General features: G+C 44.9%; 1 protein-coding gene and 1 non-coding gene across 2 annotated transcripts in view; one reads left to right on the forward strand and one right to left on the reverse strand.

Annotated features, from left to right (window-relative positions):
• Nucleotides 1-26777, forward strand: part of LOC126260560 (facilitated trehalose transporter Tret1-like) — a 70412-nt gene that overhangs the window by 28701 nt on the left and 14934 nt on the right. Inside the window, exons 3-4 of the mRNA XM_049957894.1 lie at nt 6917-7321; nt 16090-16416. Of these exons, the coding sequence (XP_049813851.1) occupies nt 6917-7321; nt 16090-16416 (732 nt within the window). The remainder of the gene's footprint in view (nt 1-6916; nt 7322-16089; nt 16417-26777) is intronic.
• Nucleotides 15230-15304, reverse strand: Trnas-cga (transfer RNA serine (anticodon CGA)). Its single transcript has one exon. It is a non-coding gene; the product is annotated as a tRNA-Ser (tRNA).

The raw sequence follows: 26777 nt of genomic DNA on the forward strand, positions 1-26777 counted from the left end.
GCATTATTAACAAAAGTAATTATTTGCAATACGAATAACAATCGTAACAATAAAAATAGTAAATTAATGGTGGCATTAAGAATGATATTGAATCAGCGTAGCACTTTTGAAGCCTTGTTTGATATTAGCACAGGTGGAAGGGGTAATGAAAGAGGAGGGGATTGAAATGAAGGTGACAAAGGCTGATAGGAAAGAAGAGAATTTCAATATAGAACTCTATAGACAAGAGGACGAAAAAATTGAGGGGGAGGGAGGGTTGGTGAGAGTGAGATTCAATAAGATATAGTTATTGTGATAGAATTCTCAATGTCAATGAAGTTCACCTGAGTCTTGTAACTTAAAATGTTATTTTACTTTATTTTGAAGGCTACCAGTTACACCATTTCACTATGCCACCTTCAGCTGCCCATATGCAATTCTACAAATAAATGAAAATGTCATAAAGAGCCATAAATCTCTGGATGTCGTGAATTCAATCGAAGACTTGATATCAACTTCTACATCTACATCTACATCTACTTCTAGATCTACATCTACGTGATTACTCTGCTATTCACAATAAAGTGCCTAGCAGAGGGTTCAATGAACCATCTTCAAGCTGTCTCTCTACCGTTCCACTCTCGAACGGCTCGCGGGAAAAACGAGCACTTAAATTTTTCTGTGCGAGCCCTGATTTCTCTTATGTTATCGTGATGATCATTTCTCCCTATGTAGGTGGGTGCCAACAGAAGGTTTTCGCAATCGGAGGAGAAAACTGGTGATTGAAATTTCATCACGCCTTTGTTTTAATGATTGCCACTCCAATTCACTTCGAATGAAATACTAATTTAACGAGTGAATTTACGACATCCTGAGATTTATGGCTCTACTGATATTTTCATTTATTTGGAGAGTTGCATATGAGCGGCTGAAGATGGCATAGTGAAATGCTGAAACTGGTAGCCTTCAAAATAAAATAAAATAACATCTTACGTTACACAGCTGTTGGCGAATGTCATTGACATTGACAATTATTTATCCAGCCGATGTCCCCTGTTCTTGATGGACCGACGGAGACTGTGAAAGAAGACTGTCTTTTGAAATTTGAAAAGATTTTAATTTCTCTAGTATTCTGAGGATGATTGTTCCAAAGTCGGGTTCCTCATACAGAAAATGACTTAGAGAATATGGCCGTGCTGTGTAGTGCTACAGAGAGGATTTTATTTTGTTACGAACGGGTATGTTTGCTGTGTTGTACAGATAGTAGCCGAAGGGTTGAAGATAAATAGGAAGGAGTGCAATGACTGACAAGATGATGCAACAAACACAGGGAATGATAATTTCTACGCTGATCGGCACGTAGCAATGATAATCATCACAGGCAGGCGCGATATGGTCGAAATAGCGTGCATAACAAATGTATCGTGCACAAGCGCCATTTCCAGACGGTGTGAGCTCGCATTCGAAAGCCCTTGCAGAATAGAATCGTCATAATGAAGAATGTGGAGTATTAGCGACTCTGCGAGTTTCTTTTTAAGTTCGACAGGAAATACTTTTTTTTATATTTCTGTAATGAATGACGTTATACTTACAGACTACTGATGTGTTTTCAGCTCAGTTTAAGTGACGATCCAGACTCATCCCCAAATTCTTTGCCGAAGATTTCTGTGCTGTTTAGTATTAAGCGTCGAAGAGATTCTCTGAATTGACGAGAACTAAGTCTTTTGTAAGGGACTAAGATTGCTTGTGTTTTAGATGGGTTAAGTTTCAAACCAATGTTCTGTGCCCATTCTGATACAGCAAGTATTTGATCACGAATGTGCCACGTGTGCAATGCCCACAATGTGCTGCAAGTATCAGTCGTGGTCAGAACAATTTTCTGTATAATTGAGAGTGCGTTATGTCGGAGCTAAGTAAATTCGAACGTGAGTAAATGGTTGGTGCTCGTGTCATGGCTACTTGCGTAACAAAGTTAGTCAAAGGATTTGGTGATTCAAGAGGCACGGAATCGAAGAGTTATGCCGCATAGTGGGAAAACGAAAAAACTTTACCTGCTAAGTTACAGCGTGGACGAAAGTGTGTGTATATATCTGTTGTATATCTCTGGTTCCTGTATTTTCATTTCTTCCAGATCTCTTTGTATATCTTGGATACCTCTGGTCCGTTCTGAGAATGCGTCCGAAGAAAATGCTCTTTCTTTTCCTGATGACGTCAAAATTTTTTTCCTATCTTGCTATACAGTTCCTGGTTGGCTCGGTTTCTAAACTGACCTTCTTCTGTTTTCGAGGTCCTAATATTCTCCTGAGAATCTCGTTCCATCAGTTCTAGCCTCATGATCGCTCCGGTTCTTGCTAAGTTGAGAGTTTCTGCTGCATCTAGAGCTTCAGCGCGGATCACTGTTTGGTATTGTTTCAATTTTGCATTTATCGAAATATTCTTCTTACGGTAGGTGTTTATATTTTATATGCTAAGTTAATTATGTTTGTTCGTGCTCCCATTGCTTCTTTCTCGGTCAGTCCAATGTCTATCCATTCTCCGAGGTATTTCAATCTCTCCACCTTCTGAATTTTCCCTCCTCCTAGTGTCGTCCATCTAGGAGCTGTCGTGATGTTTGTCATATATTGTGTCTTGTCAATAGAAATCTGTAGGCCTGCTTTAACTGCCTATCTCTGCAGTTCTGTGGTTTGGTTAATTGCCTCTTCTAGTGATTCGAACAAGATCACAATGTCATCTGCGAATGCCAGACAATCTACCTGTACTCCTTTATTCTTACACCTCAGTCGTATTCCACCGAGTCCTTTCATTCCTTGTTGCCACTCTCTGATCACCTTATCGTGGACACAATTACAGAGCAAAGGGGAGAGTCCGTCTCCCTGTCTCTCCCCGGTTTTGATCTTAAAGGCCTCCGATAGCTTTCCTCTGAACTTGACCTTGGATGTTGTGTTGCTTAGGGTCTGTTTAACCAGTTCACCGGATTTTCTATCCAAACTCATCTCCCCTAAAATTTGGAACAGTGTGTGTCTGTCTACAGAATCATAGGCTTCCTTGAAGTCTACGAATGTAAGCACGAACTTTCCTTTTATATTAATTGAATTTGAATGTGTGTACAGCATCACTTGGTAGGCTCAAGCGCATCTCTGTGCTTATGCGAAAGCAGATATGTTGATTGATGTTGTAGGGAATTGATGTTGTAGGGAATCGATGTTATAGGGAAATCATATTCTTTTCTCTGCTTTGTTACTTTGTTTTACTTTCTGTATGAGACATATTCACATTTCATGCTTTGAAAATAGTTTTCTCCCTCAGCTTGTGGTAACCTATATAACAGCGCTTTAACCGTTATTCTGTTACTTCTCTAACTTATTTGTTTTATGTTACTGACCCTTTGTATGTAAGTTTACTTGGTTCCTTTGGTAATACTTACAGAACATTGTAATTATAAATGTAAAAAAAAATCTTTGGTGGACATAATGCAGCACCACTGGGTTTGAAGCCATCTGGTGTGTAATGTTAATCTTAATTTTGGATGTAACTAAATTCACTTGTCTATTGTAGTTGATGTTGATCACTTGGTACTGCTATCGTATCATCGCCGATTTTTATGTGCTACATTGTTTGCGCCTACATTTTTTTCTTCAACTTTTTGCTTTGGTATTTATTATTTGTACTTCCTGTACTGACATATGTTACATATACAGTGTTAGCAGCTAGCCTCCACAATGAAATAAAATTACGTATTTCATGTATGTTCATCAAAGTCAGCTCTTGTCTGGTTTGGATTATTTGTAAACGACCATACACGATGCCAGATTTTGCTCTGACTCAAGACATCAGAAAATGAAGGACATATTCCTCTCATCGCAAGCAAGATTTCATATTCATATTCGCTGAGGCCGTTAACTCACAACAAAATTGTCATCTTGAAACATAACCAAGGCCTCAGATTACATTTCAGATAAAATTCCCACCAAAGTCTTCATTTCAAAAAACAGCGCACTGTTGTGAAATTTTTCTTTGGATTCAATAACCAAACTGTCACCTTTCGTCCTAACTTAGATCTCAGACTACGCTATAAATGAGTTTGTCACTAAAAAGTACGATCCAAAAAGTTAATGTAAAAGCTAAATAAATATTGTCAGCGGATTGTCACATCTGTGTTTGCACACGTATGACTCCACACGCAACAACATTATTTTGTCATTGGTCAGCTTCCGGTATTGGAAGGTTCAACCCACCAACATTCTGAATTTCACATGACAGTCACTCTTTGGTGTCTAAAACGTCTGATAAATATACAGGGTGAGTCAAGAGGAAAGGTATAGGCTTTGAGAGGTCATAGCGTCTGTGATTCTCAACAAAAAACATCATGTGAACATATGCCCCGTTCCGAAAATGGTTTCCGAGACAGAACACGTTTGACACAACTTTTGAACGTTTTTCTCGAATAACTCGAAATCCGCACCCTCCAGTGAAAACGTGTCACAGTATAAAGTTAAACTAAATTAAATATATAAAATTCCCACGTTTCGGCGATTGTTGCAAGGCGCAACAGAATGTAGCAATACACCACGAGGAAGGCGCCTTGCAGCAGTCGCCGAAACGTAGGAATTTAATAGATGACAATCCGGCCTCAAACCCAGAAGAATTTTATTGAGTGTGACAACGGCCGCGGAAGCCTACGTTTACATTTAAATTAAATATCTTACAAAAAGGCCAAATTCAGTTTTTTCTCTAGGACTAATAGTCTGTGTGAAGAGAACACCTGAATACTGAAAATCTCGCTCGACGCGCATGCAGTATAGCGTACGTAGACTAGTTTGAGGTAGTTTCCCGACTTGATAGACCACGAGTGTGCTGTATCAAAATGTTCGTTACAACTTCCTCTCGTTGTACACAATGACAATATTTGAATACTGCACAAAATAAATAACAATGCGCATTCAATGTGTTCCATCTAGAAAACCGTACGGAATAGGCCGTATGTCCATAGGAAATAAATACCATCTGTCGTGTCCTGCCAACTCGTCAAATATAGGGTGCCTAGGAAACCCATTTTCTCGGATCGCTAGACAACTATTAAAGCAAATCGTATTACTCAATTTTTATTACAGTAAGATAAAGGTCGATACTTAACTTTGAGAATTTACAATGGTGTGTCGCAAGCAATGGGCTACAGGCAAAATATGAAAATCTCTTCAGCATACACAACTCCTAATACAAGTGAAACAATATAGTTCCCAAGTCGCTGCTGTACAGTTCATTGAACGGCTAGTCTTCAACTGGGCCGCGGGCAGGCGGCGCAGTCTGGAACCGCAAGACCGCTACGGTCGCAGGTTCGAATCCTGCCTCGGGCATGGATGTTTGTGATGTCCTTAGGTTAGTTAGGTTTAACTAGTTCTAAGTTCTAGGGGACTAATGACCTCAGCAGTTGAGTCCCATAGTGCTCAGAGCCATTTTTGAGCAGGCGGCGCGGCGCTTATGTTCTCTATGTCAAGAGGCCGCTGCTGTCCTAGAGAGGGGTCGGTCAGCCTACTCTTGGCTGATGTCTTCTTCACAGCCCTCTCTGCTCCACCGTCCCCGACCGTCGTGCCGGCGCTTGTCTTTTACGCTGGAGCACTATCACCCCTCAAATCAAGTGCCTTTCCTTCTTGCTCCCCCTGTATAGCCAAGCTGAATACTGTACATTTTCTGAGATCTGTGGCTATGACTTGTAGTGTTCAGGTAATAACTCATCAGAGTTACCACCTCTTCCTTCCGTCTCCTCGATTTCTATCTCATTATCTACGGCCGTCCTATCAACCTCACTCTCACCCTCAAGTACCTTGGCGTCACCCTGGACCCTCCATCTCCCGACGATCCAAGCCAAGGCACGCTCCTGACTCCGCCTCCTCTAGCTCCTTTCTGGCCGCACATGGGGTCTGGACCCTTCTCATCGTCCTCCACACCTACAAATCCCTCATCCGCCCTATCCTCTGTTATGCCCATCCCACCTGGATCGCCACCCCTCCTACCTTCTACAAATCCCTTCAAATCCTGGAACGCCATGCGCTCCGCCTGGCCAATCGCATCCGCCTCCCCTCCACCACACGGATCCTCTATGACTTAATTCCCTTCCCACACCTCCTCATTTTCCTTGAACAGATACAGATCCTTTACACCTCCTGCAAACTTGATCCCCCTCACCCGCTTGTCTCTCGCATCCTTTCCCACCCCTGTCCACTGCCGCGCCTGTACTCCCACATCCCACCTGCTCTCCATCTCTCCACACTCCACACCCTTGATTCCACCAACTCCCCCTCCCTGATGATGCCCTCATCCCCACCATCCACCCCTCCTACCAACTTTGATCCTCCCCTTCCTCCCCCTGTGTTTTTCCTCCAGGGCACCCTCTTTCCCTTATCTCCCTCCTCTCTTCCTCTCTCCTTCCCTCCCCTCCTCCCTGGGCTTCCACACATCCCCCCTACCCTCTCCCCTCCTCCACCCTTCTCGTCTCCCACTGGCATCAATCCCCTCCCCCTCTCCCTCCTACCCTCACCTCTTCCCTCTGGCAGGCCCCCGGCTTTTTCATGTGAACGGTGCATCGTTGTGCGCTAGAGATGTCGCCAGTGCTCGTATTTGTCTTCGCGTCGGTGCTTCAGTGTCTCTCCATTTGTACTCCTCCGTTCACGTGTGTAAAATCTGTCTTCTTCATTGTGTATAGTGATGAACGTTTTTATCCAGACAGTGCGCCCATAAACGGTTTCATTTATTTTACTATGTCTGTCTCCCGTTTTTATCCATCATGTTTGGTTGTTTTTCTTTCTGTTTACTGTCTGTGTTCTCTATGGCCGAAGAGCGGCATAGATAGATCGCTGCCGTCCTACCTTTTCCTGTAAAGGTTTCAAAATAACAATAAAGAAAAAAACCATCAGAGTCGTTATGTGCTCTTTGTTGACAGGTGAGCCCGCAGTACCTGGTGGAGATAGCAGACGTTCGCGTGCGCGGACTCATGGTCTCCATCTGCATGGTCATGATGGGCGCAGGCGGCATCCTCGTAAGCTGCGTAGCTCCCTACGTCAGTTTCTTCGAGCTGTGCTACTTCATGATGGCGTTCCCAGTGCTGTTCGTGGTGACCTTCTGGTGGATGCCCGAGAGCCCGTACTACCTGGTGTCGAAAGGCCGCACGGAGGAGGCTGCGGAGGCGCTGATGCGGCTGCGCGCGAAGGGCTCCGCCAAAGAGGTGGAGGACGAGCTGCAGCAGATCCTGCGCTCTGCAGAGCAGCGCGTCCAAAAGGGTGGCAGCGGCACCGCAGAGGCCTTCCGGGAATTGCGGCGCAGCGCTACGGCCAGGAGGGCGCTGCTGGTGAGTACCGCTCTGTCCTACTGCCTCTCACAAGGAACTCCTTGAGTGCAGGGTCGCAAGAAGATAATACTGTTTACAGCATTCGACACCCCGCATATTGTCTACCGTGCAACCATAATACCAGCTGCTAATGACAATAGGGAGCGGGCCGCAGTGGCCGAGTGATTCTAGGCGCTTCGGTCCAGAACCGTGCGACTGCTACGGTCGCAGGTTCGAATCCTGCCTTGGGCATGGATGTGTGTGATGTCCTTAGGTTAGTTCGGTTTGTTCTAAGTTCTAGGGGACTGATGACCTCAGATGTTTAGTCACATAGTGCTCAGAGCCATTTGAACCATTTTTCTTGACAATAGAGAGCAGGATTGGCAGGGAGCGGGACTGGAAGTATCTAATGGTGAGGACGGAATAAGGCTATGGAGCATGGCTGTACTGCTTAATCGACGAGTAACCCATAACAGTGTCATAGCACTACTGGTGTTGATACAAAGCAGAGCAATGGCAACGATAAACAAAGCAAACATTGATTATATGTACAACAGCAGTTGCCGAAGGCGACACTTTGCAAGAAGTGAACCCAAGGAATTCCGAAAAGTGAGAAAGAAGTGGTAAATTAATAACAGCATTTCTGCAAGATGAGTCATTGACTGTATCGTGTCGTATACGCTCGACTGTGCAGCTAATATACACGAGCAGTTAAGTCCCATAAGATTTCACACACAATATACACGAGGAGTACAGGGATGATGATACGTGCTTAACAAGTGAAAGCAATACTGAAACAGGTGTCGAGCCATGTAATTCAACATCCGTGTCAGGCCAGGAGCCATAAATTCCGTCTCCAGCGAAACGCAGTAAAGAACAACCGGTGACCACTTAGCGCGTAGTAAATATAATTACGTACGTGAAAGATCATCCGCAGCATAGGGGAAAAAAACCGATTATGAATAGGATTCGAATAAGTCCGCAGAACTGTTTCATTAAGTTTCGGGGTGCACCCACAAGAATTCTCCTTCTTCTTCTAATATTTCGGATGTATAACGTTCAGCTGCAAGACTGCCGCTCCAGTTTTTTTTTTCTTTATTGTGATTTCATTCCCCTGCCCCATATGGGCAGGGGAATGAATAATAGGGGAAAATGGAGGTAAAAAATAGACTAACACGGAGACGTTCATGGAGGACAGTTAAAAAAAAGTCACCAGAAAGTTAAAAAACACAGTTGGCGATTCTTCAAAACTCAGAGAAAACACTGAATGGACATGGACAGGTTAAAAGTCGGCCACAGTAGTAAAAACACTCCGGAACAACACACTTAAAACCCACTTAGAGCACACATGATGAAGAATAAAACTGCAAGGCGGGACCTGCCGAGGGAAAGGGCAGAGAGGATGGAAAAGGAGGGGAGAGCAAGGGGCAGTAGGGGATGCGGTGGGATGCAGAGAGGAGGGGCATGAGTGGGTACACAAAGAGGCAGGAGACACGTGGGGTGGGAGATGAAGAGGAAAGACAGGGCAGGAGGGAGTGCAGAGACACTGAAAGGAGGCACAAGAGATGGAGGGGGAGTAGGAGGGGGAAGCCGCTCAGGAGGAGGGAGGGGGAGGAGAGGGAGCCCTGAGGAGGAGGCAGGAAGATGGGGTTAGAGTTGGTAGGAAGGGTAGATGTCAGGGCGAAGCTCATCATCCGGGAGGGGTAGACAGTGGAAGTTGCGATGGGAAAGGAGATGGAGGATGTGGAGATGGATGGAGGGTGGGACACAACAGTAAAGGCGCGGCAACTGGTTGGGGTTGGAGAGGAAGGTAGACACCAGGGGATGAGGGGGATCAAGGCGGCGGACAATATATAGTGTGTGGATGTATTCAAGGAAAAGGAGAAGGTGGGGGAAGGGGATGCGGTCATAGAGGATGCGAGTGCGGGACGGAAGGTGGATGCGGAAGGCGAGGCGGAGCGCATGGCTTTCGAGGATTTGGAGGGCTTTATAGAACCGAGGAGGGGCGGAAATCCAAGCTATGCTGGCATAACAGAGGATGGGGCACATCAAGTATTTGTAGGTGTGAAGGATGGTGGAAGGATGCAGACCCCACGTCCAGCCGGACAGGAGTTTTAGGAGGCGGAGGCGGTTGTGAGCTTTGTTTTGGATGGTAAGGAGATGGGGAGTCCAGGGGAGGTGGCGGTCGAGTGTGAGGCCAAGGTATTTGAGGGTAGGAGTGAGGTGGATAGGACGGCCATAAATGGTGAGGTAGAAATCATGGAGGCGGAAGGAGCGGGTGGTGCGGCCTATGATGATCGCTTGGGTCTTGGAGGGATTGACACGGAGGAATCACTGGTTGCACCAAGCAGTGAATTGGTCATGGTGGGTTTGGAGGGTACGTTGGGACCGTTGAAGGGTAGGACAAAGGGTTGGAAGGCGGTGTCATCAACGAACTGGAGAAGATGAACTGGTGGGGGAGGTTTGGGCATATCAGCAGTGTACAGGAGATAGAGGAGAGGGGAAAGGACAGAACCTTGGGGCACGCCGGCAGAGGGATAGAAAGTACGGGAGTTGGAATTGTGGATAGTCACATAGGAAGGACGATTGGAGAGGAAGGAAGCAACGAGACGGACGAAGTTGATGGGGAGAGAATATCCGATCCAGTGCTCGCTTCGTCCGTTTATACTCGTGTACCGCGCAACTGCGCATGCGGCAGAGACGCGCACAATGCGCGAGTTACATCTATGACTCCGCAGTCGATCTGTGTTGGCATGTCGATATATCATTGTGAGCTGCACTGTGATGACGTCCTTGTGAGTTTATTACACCAAGTGCCGGATTCCATGATTTATCAAGGTTGAAACCACTATCTCTATTAACTAAATTCGACGTCAAGCGAATCTCAATTGCCTCCTTCACTATCGAGTCCCAAAAAGACGATGTAGTTGCCAGAATTTCGACATTGTCATACAACATATTGTGACCAGTGTCAATACAATGATGTGCCACTACCGACTTGTTAGGTTGCAAAATTCGTGTGTACCTCCGGTGTTCTGTGCATCTTTCTTGGACAGTTGTTTGTCCAATGTAAGAAAGGCCACATTCACATGGGATTTTGTAAACTCCAGATTTCCGAAGCTTCAAATCATCTTTGACGGAGTCCACAAGTGCAGCTGTCTTGGGTGGAGGACGAAAAATCACTTTTATTTTGTGTCTGCTCAGAACCCCTCCTAGTTTTGATGAGAGGTTACGCACATATGGCAGGAAGGCCATCGATTTAAAGGTTTCTTCGTCTTCTTCTGCTTTCTTTGTGGCCTCTTTCTGTTTCATTTTCAGTGCTTTCTGTATTTGCTGTGAGGAGTACCCACTGTCTTCAAACACTCTTTCTAAGTGGGAAAGTTCATCTTGCAGACTGCTTTCGTCAGAAATAATATGCGCTCTATGGGTCAAAGTTCGGAGAACACTCATCGTCTGGGCAGGAAGGTGCCAGCTATTTGCACGTAATTACAACTCCGTGTGCGTCGGCTTCCGATATACTTCATGTCCCAAAGTGCCCTCCTCTCTGCGCCGAACCAGAATATCCAAGAATGGAAGGCATAAAGGGACGAAGCGAGCACTGGAGCGGCAGTCTTGTGGCTCACTCTGATGATGGCTGAACGTTATACAGCCGAAATATTAGAAGAAGAAGGAGAATTCTTGCGGCTGCACACCAGAAAGTTAATGGAACAATCTTTGCGCCGCCAAAACCTGAAGATTCACAAGTCCGCAGGAATGCGACCGTGCAGTGCATAAGAAAAACTACAGGTATTCAAGGCAGGACAAGACCCACTTGATACAAAAACTTGTATTTGCGCGTTTCACGGACGCTCGATACAATTTACATGGCGTGCAAGATAGTGACTGCGTTAGGCACAGAAATCTGCTCGCGACGTAGATTACAGTGACTTCAAGAGAAGCATAGTTTCAGTGCTGCAAAATTCGAAGATGTAAGACAACGAAATTTCAAACGAAGTATCAGCTTGACGATGTACAGAAAATTGTGGAATCGACCCGAAAATTTGTAGATGAGATAAATAAACTTATCCCATTGTTCAATAAGTAATTTGTTTTCAACTCTGACCAGTTGGGATTTAAGAGGAAACGCATAGGAAAGGAACTCTGTAAATGAGAGGTACCAATTAACATCAATGCCTTAACTCATAATATTATGCCGACTGCTAATCCGCATGGTAAATTGGCTGGAAAGTTATTTACTGTGCTGCGAGAAGACGGAGGTGCTCAGCTACCTACGAGTCTTTCTCGTGTGCGTGATCTTGCAAGGGCAGCAGGGCATATTTAGGTCGCAGCAGGCAGAAGTGGGAAGCTGAGTGTAACAACTACAACTATGGTACGAGCACTTCCTGTGGCCAATAGCGGTCAAAATAACTTGATTTTGTTGATTCCTGGTCTGCGTATAAAAAATCGTAGTAATTTAGAGAAAGCTGTCCCTCTTGAAAAATGTGCGACATTGCAATTCATACCCCCTCGTATGATTGGACCGCTACGGTCGCAGGTTCGAATCCTGCCTCGGGCATGGATGTGTGTGATGTCCTTAGGTTAGTTAGGTGTAAGTAGTTCTAAGTTCTAGGGGACTGATGACTTTAGAAGTTAAGTCCCCTAGTGCTCAGAGCTATTTGAACCATTTTGAACCATATATTCATGTGTTTAAACACTGACATTGAGTAAGTGATCACACGGTAGAAACTGGGAAGACCGATTGAGCTACCTGTGAGAGATTATGCGAAAGAATTTCCTCACCCTCTAGTCATAGTTTATCGCAGGTCGCTGGAGCAACAAGAATAGTAAGCGATTGGGAAGAAAGCACAGGTCATTCCTGTTTTCAAGATGGAACACCGAACAGATGACCATAATTATAGGCATATTTTTTTTATCCCAGTCCGCTGTAGAATTATGGAACGTGTTCTATGTTCACGCATTATGACGTCTCAGTAGCATGACAATGTAATGTATTCGGTAAACAGAGACTGTGCGAAACAGCTCACTCTGTTCATCGTTGAAATACAGAGTGCCGTAGGCAAGGTGCCCAGGTCGATATCGTATTTCGTGACTTCAAGAAGGCCTGCGATGCAGTTCCGCATTATTATGTCGTGAGCAAAGTACGATTTTAAAGCGTATCGAACAATATTTGTGACTGTATTGAGTGATTTCTAAGAAATAAACCTCAGTGTGTTATTTTTAACTGGATAAAATCGACGAATGGAATGTATGGAGTACCCCTATGGAGCGTCTAGGGCTATTGCTCGTGGTGGCTCCGTGAAAATAATCATTTGCTTTATTTGCTTTCTGATCAAAGGAACAACGTGTACGCTGTTAGTGATATCTAGAGGGCCGACAATTAAGTGTTGTTACTATGGAAATTTGGTACACGTCAGTCGAATCGTACTACATGACTCATTTGTTTCTTCTCAATAACAGTCAGTTCGAATGTTATACACTCCTGGAAATTGAAATAAGAACACCGTGAATTCATTGTCCCAGGAAGGGGAAACTTTATTGACACATTCCTGGGGTCAGATACATCACATGATCACACTGACAGAACCACAGGCACATAGACACAGGCAACAGAGCATGCACAATGTCGGCACTAGTACAGTGTATATCCACCTTTCGCAGCAATGCAGGCTGCTATTCTCCCATGGAGACGATCGTAGAGATGTTGGATGTAGTCCTGTGGAACGGCTTGCAATGCCATTTCCACCTGGCGCCTCAGTTGGACCAGCGTTCGTGCTGGACGTGCAGACCGCGTGAGACGACGCTTCATCCAGTCCCAAACATGCTCAATGGGGGACAGATCCGGAGATCTTGCTGGCCAGGGTAGTTGACTTACACCTTCTAGAGCACGTTGGGTGGCACGGGATACATGCGGACGTGCATTGTCCTGTTGGAACAGCAAGTTCCCTTGCCGGTCTAAGAATGGTAGAACGATGGGTTCGATGACGGTTTGGATGTACCGTGCACTATTCAGTGTCCCCTCGACGATCACCAGTGGTGTACGGCCAGTGTAGGAGATCGCTCCCCACACCATGATGCCGGGTGTTGGCCCTGTGTGCCTCGGTCGTATGCAGTCCTGATTGTGGAGCTCACCTGCACGGCGCCAAACACGCATACGACCATCATTGGCACCAAGGCAGAAGCGACTCTCATCGCTGAAGACGACACGTCTCCATTCGTCCCTCCATTCACGCCTGTCGCGACACCACTGGAGGCGGGCTGCACGATGTTGGGGCGTGAGCGGAAGACGGCCTAACGGTGTGCGGGACCGTAGCCCAGCTTCATGGAGACGGTTGCGAATGGTCCTCGCCGATACCCCAGGAGCAACAGTGTCCCTAATTTGCTGGGAAGTGGCGGTGCGGTCCCCTACGGTACTGCGTAGGATCCTACGGTCTTGGTGTGCATCCGTGCGTCGCTGCGGTCCGGTCCCAGGTCGACGGGCACGTGCACCTTCCGCCGACCACTGTCGACAACATCGATGTACTGTGGAGACCTCACGCCCCACGTGTTGAGCAATTCGGCGGTACGTCCACCCGGCCTCCCGCATGCCCACTATACGCCCTCGCTCAAAGTCCGTCAACTGCACATACGGTTCACGTCCACGCTGTCGCGGCATGCTACCAGTGTTAAAGACTGCGATGGAGCTCCGTATGCCACGGCAAACTGGCTGACACTGACGGCGGCGGTGCACAAATGCTGCGCAGCTAGCGCCATTCGACGGCCAACACCGCGGTTCCTGGTGTGTCCGCTGTGCCGTGCGTGTGATCATTGCTTGTACAGCCCTCTCGTAGTGTCCGGAGCAAGTATGGTGGGTCTGACACACCGGTGTCAATGTGTTCTTTTTTCCATTTCCAGGAGTGTATTTGTCGAATACAGATGTTTATAATTGTTGTCAGTCTCCTGTGATATGTTTTTCTCTGTCATATTGGACAAAAATTTAAATACAAGTATGCGACATGATATTTTAAATCTATGGTGCAGTTCTAAAGATATGAACAGAAGAAAGTTAGAAAATATGACGGCAGTTACTTGAATTTCAGTTTTACTTGTTCTACTGTTGGAAATGGAGAGCGACCCCAGTGTGTCATTTTATTCTAAACTCCTAACTACTGAAAGTGTAATTCTTAATGAAATGAAAGAACATTTGGAGTCAAATCACTGCAGTTTGCTAAAAAAACTATGAGAATACTTTTCCCACTCGTTCCAAGAGCTCCTCCGCAGTTCGATGCGGTCGCACGTTGTCACTCATAAAAGTGAAGTCAGAGCAGAATGCACCCCTGAAAAGACTCAGTGGTGAAGGAGTACAGTGTCACAGTAATGGTGACTGGTATTCGAAGATATAGAGGTCAGAACATGAATGCAAAATTATGCCTCTCCGCACCGTAATACACGGATCACCGAAACGACCGTGTTCGACAATTTTCCTTGGTTACATCACGTGTTTCCATCTATCGCAGTATGAGGCTACGTCGATAATCACTACTCAGCGAGCAAAGCAAGCTAAACTACTCCTCGCTGGTCCAGTCCCTACACTGGGCCATGTGCGAGTGTCAACGAAACACAATGAACTCATTGTCTTGCAAAGAGACCACACCACGCAGTCGCCATGCCTGTGTGGAGCGTGAGATTCGAGTGTTTCCTGTGGCTGCAACTGCATCCGCTGTTTGACGTTGATCGCTTCTTGGATGTTGCACAGTGTAGCTTCATGTGGCGCTGTAGTTGATCGTGGTCGACCATCTCGTCTCCTTCCGGCTGCAGTTTCTGTGGTTTGGATTGCTCCACATGCACGTTGAACAATGCTATGTCCAATACCAAACTCCTGGGCTACATGTGTCATACGTCGTGATTCTTCCAATATCCAGGTGATTGAAATTTCCTGGCAGATTAAAACTGTGCGCCGGACCGAGACTCGAACTCGGGACCTTTGCCTTTCGCGGGCAAGTGCTCTACCAACTGAGCTACCCAAGCACGACTCACGCCCCGTCCTCACAGCTTTACTTCTGCCAGTACCTCGTCTCCTACCTTCCAAACTTTACAGAAGCTCTCCTGCGAACCTTGCAGAACTAGCACTCCTGAAAGAAAGGATATTGCGGAGACATGGCTTAGCCACAGCCTGGGGGATGTTTCTAGAATGAAATTTTCAGTCGTGCTTGGGTAGCTCAGTTGGTAGAGCACTTGCCCGCGAAAGGCAAAGGTCCCGAGTTCGAGTCAGTCCGGCTCACAGTTTTAATCTGCCAGGAAGTTTAATATCGGCGCACACTCCGCTTTAGAGTGAAAATTTCATTCTATATCCATGTGATTCTTCCTGGCCGGAACTCGTCCAAATGTTGTCTCCAGGCCATGTTGTAATGAAGAACACCACAACATTGCTCCGTAACTCCTCGCTGATTGACACACACTATCTTTTACCGTTTCATCCCCCTTGTCGTGTTACTGGACCAGCCCCATTTGGCGCTTTAGTCACGTTGACCTCACGCCATGAGATATCCAGATTTCTGTGTACGATTGGAAGACCTCTGGCAACATGCTCCTGCACTTAAATTGATTTACACCGAGTTGTTAACAAGTTATATTATTATGCAGAGCGATTTATTATCAGCTGCGGGTGGTGATGTGTTATCTAGTGTACTTAGTCGCATGATACCAAATACTTCTGACCACAGTGCGTATCTTTAAAAGGACGGTACTCTCTTTATTCCATCTGACCTCTTTGTTTCCCCCTTGTCGCTTCAGAAGCTTCCTGTTGACAACAGGTGGTTCTCGTGCTGTCTGGGCTGAACATCTTCTGCGGCAGCGCCACCCTGGCTGTGAACGCGACGCAGATCTTCCTGTGGAGCGGCAGCTCCATAGACTCGGACGTGTCGACCATCATCGTCAACTGCATCCAGACGGTGTCGTCGCTGGCGGCGTCTCTGCTGGTGGACCGGCTGGGGCGGCGTCCGCTGCTGCTCGTGTCCTTCCTCGTGTCGTCCGCCTCCTTGGTCGCCGAGGGCGCCTACTTCTACCTCAGGGAGCACGCCTCCACTGACGTCAACGACTCCCTGGGCTGGCTGCCGCTCACCGCCCTCATCTGCTTCTACGTAAGTAGGAGTAGCTTTACCATCTCAAAGCGAAAAATCTGACAATGGAGTGGCGACGTACCTCTCCCCCAAAGCATAAAAGATTTGATAGCCTACCCTCCTTTATTTTTTACCTGGGAGTTCATAAAAAATTCTGACACTGGTTTTATGGCCTGAAATGTTACCCCAGTTTATATGGAGTCTCACTCACTCGTACCAAGAGCATTCAAGTAATGCAACACATTTTTTATGGTATCATATTGATACAGGATTCCAATGCAGCATATTATTCTTTTGACAACTTTATTGCTTTTGTCCACATGCGGTGGCGCGGTTCTTTCGGTCCCTTTACGACGAACCTGCACCTACCTGTGAACATTGTCTCAGCATATCATCAGTAGGAAAGCCGAGCAAAACCTACTGTACTTCGACGTGAACCAGGCTGCAATTAAAGTCACTAATCTACGTTTTGGGAGAAAGTTTTCACACAAAATGAAAGGTTGGAAATTTTGTCCTTAATTAATATATTCTGAAACTTAGGTCAACAAGTATCACAGCCAAGCCCGTGTTAGTCTTAACACAGTCACTCACAATTCCTTTCACTCACGTTAGCAAGTTTATGGTGATGCATTTCCCGAAAACGTAATAGCTACAAAAATACGTATTGTTTTTGGTTGAGAATGCGCGCCAAATATTAAGTCTGTCGGTACCTAATGCAGTCACAGTTTTTAGGCACCAACCTGCTCAATACGCTACGCGGAATATATGCCTTTTCTCGTCACAAAATTCACTTAAAAATTCCGAAATTTCTACACACCCATCGGAATAATTATGCCATCACCTTACAACACTTTTGATGTATGAAACACTGCTAGATCCGGCAACTTATCATTTCCATCGGAACTACTACTACACACGTCCGCACTGTTTCATGGCTAGGCTCCGACTACTCTCTAGAATACTCTAAGTCTTCTGTACCAACAGAGAAAGGCGTGCAAAGAATATTGCTTTACCATTGGTCAGTTTAGTCAACAGCCAATAGCAAAACAATATTCTCCCGCGTCAGTCCGCGCTTTTCATCAATAAGCCAATCGCAAAATAGTAAACCTAACGACTACACTTTTTACCGACGTAATTATGTAATATGCTGAAGTTTTGTTTATGCATAAAGTTATTTACTATTGTTATTTATACGTGAATTAACATTCCCTTTACCATAAACTTACTTTACAAATCTATTCTACAAAAATCCCCTTTGTCCACATCCATACTTCTTCGAAATGTTCCCACACTAAATCCCACTACATAACTCGTTAAACAATTATCTTCATATTAACTTTAAACCACAGCCACGCATCATTGATACTGCTAAAACACATTTATAACATTTTACGTACACAAAAAGACATAATAACACTTTATGAAAATACTAGAACAGTTTATGAAAAACATTCTATTACTTTAGTGCACTCCAGTGGGCACAATCAAAACTAAATCAGTCCCCTATCCAATATTGTCCTCTATCGGCTGATACATAAACTACGTGCGCGTCCAGTCTCGCGTCACCATCTGTCACTATCCAGCTCTGAGACACATCTCCCACTTAACCGCCTCCAAGGCAGGATCGGTATACGGCGCTATGCCTCACACACAATCTCCGTTAAATGAGGCGACTTTACGAAACTTGGTACCACTTTACTGGTCGACGTCGGAGCCAACGTCTCGCGGCGTCAATAACGTCCTCATCACCCACGTAATGCTTCCAGCAGAGTACATCCTTCATTGAGCCATATGGAACTCGGAACGTGCGAAATGCTGCCTGTAGGGTCGATGTGGAAGAAAAATTCTTTGAAGATTTGCGAGCTCCTATCTGACGCATAGACTTGTGTGAGGCTTTGGGTTGTCATGAAGAAGTTCGTTTGCATTTTTGTGACGACGAACACACTGAAGTCGTTTCTTCAGTTTCCTGAGGACAGCAGAATACACTTCAGAGTTGAACGGTGCACCCCGAGGGAGGACATCGAACAGAATAACCCCTTCAGAATCCCAGAGGATAGTCGCCATGACTGTAGGTGACTGGGGGTGTGGCTCTGAACTTTTCCCTCGGAGGAGAGGTGGTGTGGCGCCACTCCATGGATTACTATTCTGGTTCCGGTTCGAAGGGATGAACCCATCGCCTTGACAAGGTTGGACAAAAAATTTCCTCGTAACGCGCAAGAAATTTCACTAAGATGGTCCTTCGTTGCTCTTTAAGGTGTTTTGTCTGGCGACGAGGAACCCAGTGGCCATACACCTTCGATTACCCTAAGTGGTGGACGAGTGTGTCAGCGCTACAAACTTTTTACAGAGACGTCCAGTTGAGCAGCGAGATGTTTGATTGTGATCCGTCTATCATCTCAAATGAGTGTCCGCACGTTCCACCATTGTCGGAGTCACAGCTATGTGCGGATGGCCGGCACACGAGAGATCGGACACGTTTGCGCGACTTTGTTACGATGATGATAGATGCCTTGCCCAACGACTCGCCGTGATTTTGTTTACTGCCAGTTATCTGTAGACATTCTGCAAGCACCTATGAATATCTGCGATGTGTGGTTTTTCGTCAAAGGAATCTTAATGACATCTCTGTGCTTGGAACACACCTCCGTTACAGGCCACAAGATGAAGCGTATGTGTATCGGAAATTTATGAATGTACGGGTGCTGAAGCAGGAATATTCCATGCTGTTACACAAAAAATTCCATATTTTTCAACCGAAACTGGTCGAGTAAAAAATATCTTACTTTACTTAATGAATGCCCCTCGTAAGTAAACGTTTCTCCTTAAGCCGCGCGGGATTATCCGAGCGTTCTAAGGCGCTACAGTCATGGGCTGTGCGGCTGGTCCCGGCGGAGGTTCGAGTCCTCCCTCGGGCATGGATGTGTGTGTTTGTCCTTAGGATAATTTGGGTTAAGTAGTGTGTAAGCTTAGGGACTCATGACCTTATCAGTTAAGTCTCATAAGATTTCATCGTTTCTCCCTAAGACGATTAAAGTTTCGGAGTGGCGAGGCCTATCGAAAAGCGGAACAAAATTTTAAAAAAGTAGAGAGGGTTAATCAAGTTAAACAAGACAAAATTGAAATTAGAATCGTAACAGTCGCCCTCATGCATCTACTAACGGTATACGTAACGAAATTGTACCTCGAATATACAGTTTATGCATTGCAAACGTTTTTGCCATCTGTGCTGCAGTCTGCCTAATAACCTGAAGACTCCTGAAATTGTGTGGTAGCAGAAGTCATCTCGATAACTCCGTCTCCGCTGTCATATGTCGACACAAACAACTGTATAGCTTAAATTCTTGCTATTTGTAATCACTGCTTAAGGCAGGCTACTTCACCCCAGATTTGAATACCATAAAATGGGTGCGGTCGCCGGCCGGAGTGGCCGAGTGGTTCTAGGCGCTAGATTCCGGAACCTTGCGAGCGCTGCGGCGCAGGTTCTAATCCTGCCTCGGGCATGGATGTGTGTGATGTCCATAGGTTGGTTAGGTTTAAGTAGTTTAAGTTCTAGGGGACTGATGACCTCAGAAGTTAAGTCCCGTAGTGCTCAGAGCCATTTTTGGGTACGGTTCGATGATGTTGCTCTTGCTTGAACACCTGTGGAGGGATGGAACGAGGAAAGATGCATGAAACAAAGACTAGTGAGATAAGTCACGTATCTCTAATTAGTCAGCCGCGGTATCAATACCGCGGCTGACAAATTATAAATGGATTTTGATTACCACGTGTTTCAAACAGTTTGAAAGTTGGAACGACTTTAAGATTCCCCTCTCCAAATACGCCTGCAAAATGTATCGTGTAATACACGAAAACCTAATCCTCCATTGGCTGAAGGGTCACGTGATTTACTTTAGCGTAAATGCAGTGTAAATGTGCAAGCTAGCAACATAATCCAGAACGAAGTCGCTTCATTGCGCCCATTTCTCTATCATAAGACAGTGTCTATACTACGAGGAAAATCGACACGCCCAGTCGTTGCAACAGATGCAAATTATGCATAGTGCCTTTGTGAGCTGGCCACGAGGTCTCTGAAAACGACTTTAGTAGCCTAGCATTCCTATTCTCCCACTGCACTTAGAGTTTGCACGAGACATCCAGACATACCTTGTTGCTTCCATTCAGAAATGTACTGCTGTGGCAGACAGATTGAGTGGTTACAGGTCATTGATTGCAGATGACAGAAGTATTGCAATAAATAGTATGTCGAGTGTAGTTCTAGAAAGATCTGCTAATGATATTTTCATGGATATTAATAAATGGTTTAAAGCCAACTCACTGACATTAAACTTCGAAAAGACTCACTATATGCAATTGAGAACCTGTAAGAGGTTTCCACCCAGCATATGCATTAAGTATGAAGAAGAGCAGATAGAAGAGGTTGTCTTAAATTCCTGGGATTACAACCTGATAATAAATTCAGTTGGGAGGAGCACACCACAGAACTGCAGAAACGCCTTAACATATCTCTATTTGCAATTCGAGTGTTAGCAGACATAGGCGAGATAAAAATGAAAAAGCTTGCATACTTTGCCTACTTTCATTCCATAATGTCGTATGGTATAATATTTTGCGGTAACTCTTCAAGTCAAACAAAAGTTTTCAGAGTCCAAAAGCGTGTAATACGTATTATTTGTGGAGTAAATTCACGGACGTCCTGTAGAAACCTCTTCAAAGAACTGGGTATAGTAACTACTGCCTCTCAGTATATTTACTCCTTAATGAAATTTGTCCTAAATAATATATTTCTTTTTCCAACAAATAGCTCAGTTCATACATACAACACCAGGAACAAAAATGATCTGCACAAGGACTTAAAAGTACTTACTTTAGTTCAAAAAGGGGTCCACTATTCAGGAACACTCATCTTCAATAATTTGCTAGCAAACATAAAAAATTTAGTTACAAATAAAGATCAGTTTAAAAGGAGCCTGAAAGACTTACTAGTGGCCAACTCCTTCCACTCCATTGACGAATTTTTTAATAGAAACAAATGATGTATTGTATCGTATTTATACTATTAGTATTGTTATTTCAGCTTAAAAAAATTGACATGTTCCACATCCACGAGGATCTCCTCAGCACGGATTTATGGAACGAAAATCTAATCTAATCTAATCTAATCTAACAAGTAACTATCACAGCGGGCACGAATGCGCGGCATGAAAGAGGTGTTCCGCGAGGCAGCCGCCTCGGCAGCGCAGGCGTGAGGCGATCGCCGTCCGGCGGTGATTGCTCCTTCGGCGGCCCCGTCGGCCACTCCGTTTCTACCTCTTCATCTGTGTCCACATCTACATGAGTACTCTGTGTGGTATCAACGTTAGATACCACACTGGTTAGGGGTTGCAGATATCTACCGCGGTCCGTACTATTTAGTACCACTGGACCCGCGAGTCGAGACTAGCGCCACTCCTCGGCTTGCAACAAGTTTCTAGCGTGCGCTCGGCCACTTTTGCTCGGGATGTCAAGTAGGAAAGTAGTATGGCCTTCAGCTGATAAGAAGCAACCTCTAACAAGGCGTTTAGATAAAGTATGGCCTATGTGATGCCTGCATTGCTCTCTGTTTGTAATTATATTCCTCCTGACTACGAAGACTTCTGTACCACCAGTTAAGTGCAATATATTATTTTTTATCAACGACTTCTAATTATTTTAGTCGTTGAAGACCCAAACCATGCAGCCACATCCTTATCGAATTCACTGACAAACCTGTTGTATATGAAAAGAAGAGATTTGTATGTTTCTATTTAGCACTGGCCACCAGTCATTCACATTGGCGACGGTTCGTTCGTCGTCATCATAACACTCTGCAGTTCACAATTAAGTACCTGTCAGGGGTTTCATCGGACCATCTTTAATCTACTTCTCTACTGTTCCACTCTGGAACTTCACGAAGAAAAAACGAGCGCTTAATTCTTTCCGTGCTAACGCTGACTTCTCTTATTTTATTATGAGGGTCATTTCTCCATACGTAGTTGGTCGCCAACGAAATATGTTCACACTACGAGGAGAAAGTTTGAAATTTCATGAGAAGGTCCTGCCGCAGCGAAAAGCGCCTTTGCTTTAATGACTCGCTACGATCGCAGGTTCGAATCCTGCCTCGGGCATGGATGATTGTGATGTCCTTAGGTCACTTAGGTTTAACTAGTTCTAAGGGACTGATGACCTCGGATGTTAAGTCCCATAATGCTCAGAGACATTTGAACTTTAATGACTGACACCCCAATTCGTGTATCATATTTACATCTACATCGTACTCCACCAGCCTCCTAATGGCGTGTGACGGAGGATGCTTTTGAAGAAATGAGTCCTCCAACCCTCTTCAACTCGCGAATAGTGCGTGGGAATAATGATTGTCGGTAAGCTTCTGTATTGACTCTAATTTTTCGAATTTTGTCGTCGAGGTCATTGTGCGAAACGTACGTGAGGGGAGGTAATATGTTTCGACTCTTCCCGAAAAGTGCTCTGCCAAAATTTCAATGGTGAATCTCTCTGTGATGCACAGCGCGTTTCGTGTTGGCTAAACGATCCCGTGACGAAACGCGCCGCGCTTCGTCCGATCTTCTCTCTCTCTCTCTCTCTCTTCTATCAGTCCTACTTGGTAGAACCCAGATAGATGAACAATCCTCAAGAATTGGTCGGACGAGTGCCGTATACGCCAGTTCCTTCGTGGATGAGCTACATTTTGTAAAGATTCTTCCCATGAATCTGAGTCTGGCATCTGCTTTTCCCACTACTTGTCTTATGTGGTCATTCCATAGCTACTCCTAGGTATTTTACGGTAGATACGGTTTCCAGCGGTTTGTCATCAATTGTGTATCTGTACATTAGTGTATTTCTTTTCCTGGGTATGCGCAATATGTTAGATTTATTTGCATTCAGGATCAACTGCCATAGCCTGCACCATTCATCAGTTCTCTGGAGGTGATTCTGCAAATCGTTACTGTCTTCTGGCGTTGCTATTTTTTCACAAACAACCCCATCATCTGCGAGCAGCCTTAAAGAGCATCCGACGCTTTCTACTAGATCATTTATGCATATTGTAAGCGGTAACGGTCTCCTTCCTTGAGGTATCCGTGAAATTACTTTTGCATCTATCGATTTGGTCTGTTAAGAGCGACTTGTTGACTTCTATCTGCAAGGATGTCCTGAATTGAGTAGCAAATCTCCTCCGATTATTGATAAGCTCATATTTTTTCACTATGGCAGTGCGGGACGGTGTCAGATGCCTCCCTGAAGCCAAGGAACACGGCATCAACCTGAGCGCCGTTGTCCACTGCGCTGTGGATCTCATGGAGGAACAGAGCGAGCTGAGTTACGCAGGATCTCTGTTTGCGGGATCCATGTTGTTTTCATAAAGGAGATTTTCATTCTCCAAAAACGTCATAATTATCGAGCATAAAACATGTTCCATAATTCTGCAACATATTATCGTCAACAACGTAGATCTATAATTATGTGCATCTGTTCTTCGACCCTTCTTAAAAAAGGGATGACCTGCGCTTTCTTCCAGTCGCTAGGTACCTATGTTGCTCAAGCGATCTACGATAAATTGCTGCTACAAGGGGACTAAGTTTTTTCGCATAAAAATTGTAAAATGTTATATATATCTCATCTGGTTCTGACGCCTTTCCACTACTTAGCGATTGCAATCGTTTTTTCCATTTCGCGATCGGTTATCTCAATAGCTGTCATTTCGACGTTCGTACGACGATTGAAAAGAGTAACCGTGCTACTATCTTTCGCGGTGAAACAGTTTCAGAATACCGAATTCGGTATTTCGGCCTTCCCTCTGTTATCTTCCGTTTTGATGCCACTATGGTCACTGAGTGAATGAATAGATGATTTTACCCCCCTTACTGATTTTACATGTGACCAAAACATCATAGAGTTTTTACTCAGATCGTTTGACAAAGTTTAACTTTCAAAGTCATTGAACGCCTCACTCATTGGTCTCCTTACGCTCGTTTCCACTTCGTTCAGCTTTTGTTTGTCAGTTTGTTTTTTACTTCTCTTGAATCTAAGATGGAGTTCTCGTTGTTTATATAGTAGCTTTCTAAAACGGCTATTAAACCCATCCCTGAAGACCTTACTCGGAACGTACTTGTATAGCACATACTGCACGATACCCTTGAATTTTTTTTTCATTTTTTCTGCACATCTTCGTCCTCATCACTGGAAGTTTGATGCTGACTACTCAGAATCTCTGAAATTTGTATCCAGTCACTGTTAATAAGCAAACATTTCTTCCTACCTTTCTTAACATTCTTTGTATGACCAGTTGTCGTAGTTGTTATCACAACCTTGTGATCATCCTTGGGACTCCCTCGCCTCCTTGAACTTTGTCCTCCGTCAACGCTATTTGTTGCGTATCCCACACAGCATAGCAATACTTCAGAAGAGAGCGGACGAGCGTAGTTCAGGCAGTCTCTTTAGTAAAACTGTTACATTTTGTAAGTGTTCTGCCAATATATAGCAGGTTTCGTTTTGCTTTCCCCACAATACTATTTAAGTTTTCGCTCCAGTTTAAGTTATTCGTAACTGTAATCTCTATTTAGTTGAGCTTACAGCCTTTAGATTTGTGTGATTTACCATGTAACTGAAAATCAGCGGATTCTTTTCACTGCGCATGTGGATGACTACACGCTTCTCATTATTTAGAGCCGGTCGGAGTGGCCGTGCGGTTCTAGGCGCTACAGTCTGGAGCCGAGCGACCGCTACGGTCGCAGGTTCGAATCCTGCCTCGGGCATGGATGTGTGTGATGTCCTTAGGTTAGTTAGGTTTAATTAGTTCTAAGTTCTAGGCGACTGATGACCTCAGAAGTTAAGTCGCATAGTGCTCAGAGCCATTTGAACCATTTGAACCATTATTTAGAATCAATTTTCACTTTTCGCATCGTACAGTTGTTTTGGCTAAATCATTTTGCATTTTTTTGATCATCTGATGGTTTTACGGGACCGTAAATGACAGCATCAACTACAAATAATCTAAGAGGACTGATCAGATTATCTCCTAAATCGTTTATGTAGTTCAGGAACAACAGAGGGCTTATAACACTTTCTTGGGAACACCAGATATTACTTCTGTTTTACTCGATGACTTTCCGTCAGTTACTACGAACTGTGACCGTTATGAAAGGAACTCACGAATTCAGTAGCACAACTGACACGATACTCCATAGGCACGCAATATAATTAAAAGTAACTCGTGAGGAACGGTGTCAAAAACCTTCTGGAAATCTAAAAATATGGAACGAATTTGACGTCCACTGTCGATTGCACTCATTACTTCGTAAGAATAAAGAGATACTTGTGTTTCACAAGAATGATATTTTCTGAATCTGTGTTGGCTATTTGTCAGTAAATCGTTTACTTCGAAGTGATTCATGATGTTTAAGCACAGTATATTTTCCAAAATCCTACGAAAATCTACTTTAGTGATATGGGTTTGTAATTCAGTGGATTACTACTATTTCCTTTCTTGGGTATTGGTGTGACTTGTGCAACTTTCCAGTATCTGGGTACTGATATTCTTCTAGCGAGCGGATGTATGTGATGCTAAGAGCCGGCCGCGGTGGCCGAGCGGTTCTAGGCACTTCAGTCCGGAACCGCACGACTGCTACGGTCGCAGGTTCGAATCCTGCTTCGGGCATGGATGTGTGTGAGGTCCTTAGGTTAGTTAGGTTTAAGTAGTTCTCAGTTCTAGGGGATTGATGACCGCAGATGTTAAGTCTCATAGTGCTCAGAGCCATTTGAACCATTTTGATGCTAAGTATGGAGCTACTGTATCAGCATATTCCAAACGTAACCTGACTGGTGTACAATCTGGACCGAAATCCTTACCTTTCTTAAGTGTTTTACGCCGCTTTGCTACATCGAGGGAATCTAAGTTGCTTATGTTGGCAGTTGTTCCTGATTCGAATTCTAGATATTTTCTTCGTCCTCTTTTGTGAAAGAATTTCGGAAAAGTGTATTTAGTAACTTTACTTTAGTGGCACTGCCATCAATAACATCACCACTGTTATAACCCATTGAAGGTATTGATTGCGTCTTGCCAGGTTTGTATGACGATGGAGGAAGGACATCCGAATATAACGATCCAGGCAACGGCGGCATGACTGTCTTGTATGACGACATCGGATATGGTTTAAGGACAGCAGAGTAGATGATCACTGCTTCGGAGACGGCACATTCAGGGGTCCTAAGGACGGAAACAACGGAGGACCCAGGCCCTGGTCCGACCGCTACGCTCTCGTCCTACAAGGCAAAGGCCGAGGTCAGGGACGAGGAACAGCTCCGCCGGCAGGATCTTTGCATTAGGAACTTACACCCTCTGTCAACAT

The sequence above is a fragment of the Schistocerca nitens genome, chromosome 5 (assembly GCF_023898315.1).
Source record: "Schistocerca nitens isolate TAMUIC-IGC-003100 chromosome 5, iqSchNite1.1, whole genome shotgun sequence".
NCBI classification, from domain to species: domain Eukaryota; kingdom Metazoa; phylum Arthropoda; class Insecta; order Orthoptera; family Acrididae; genus Schistocerca; species Schistocerca nitens.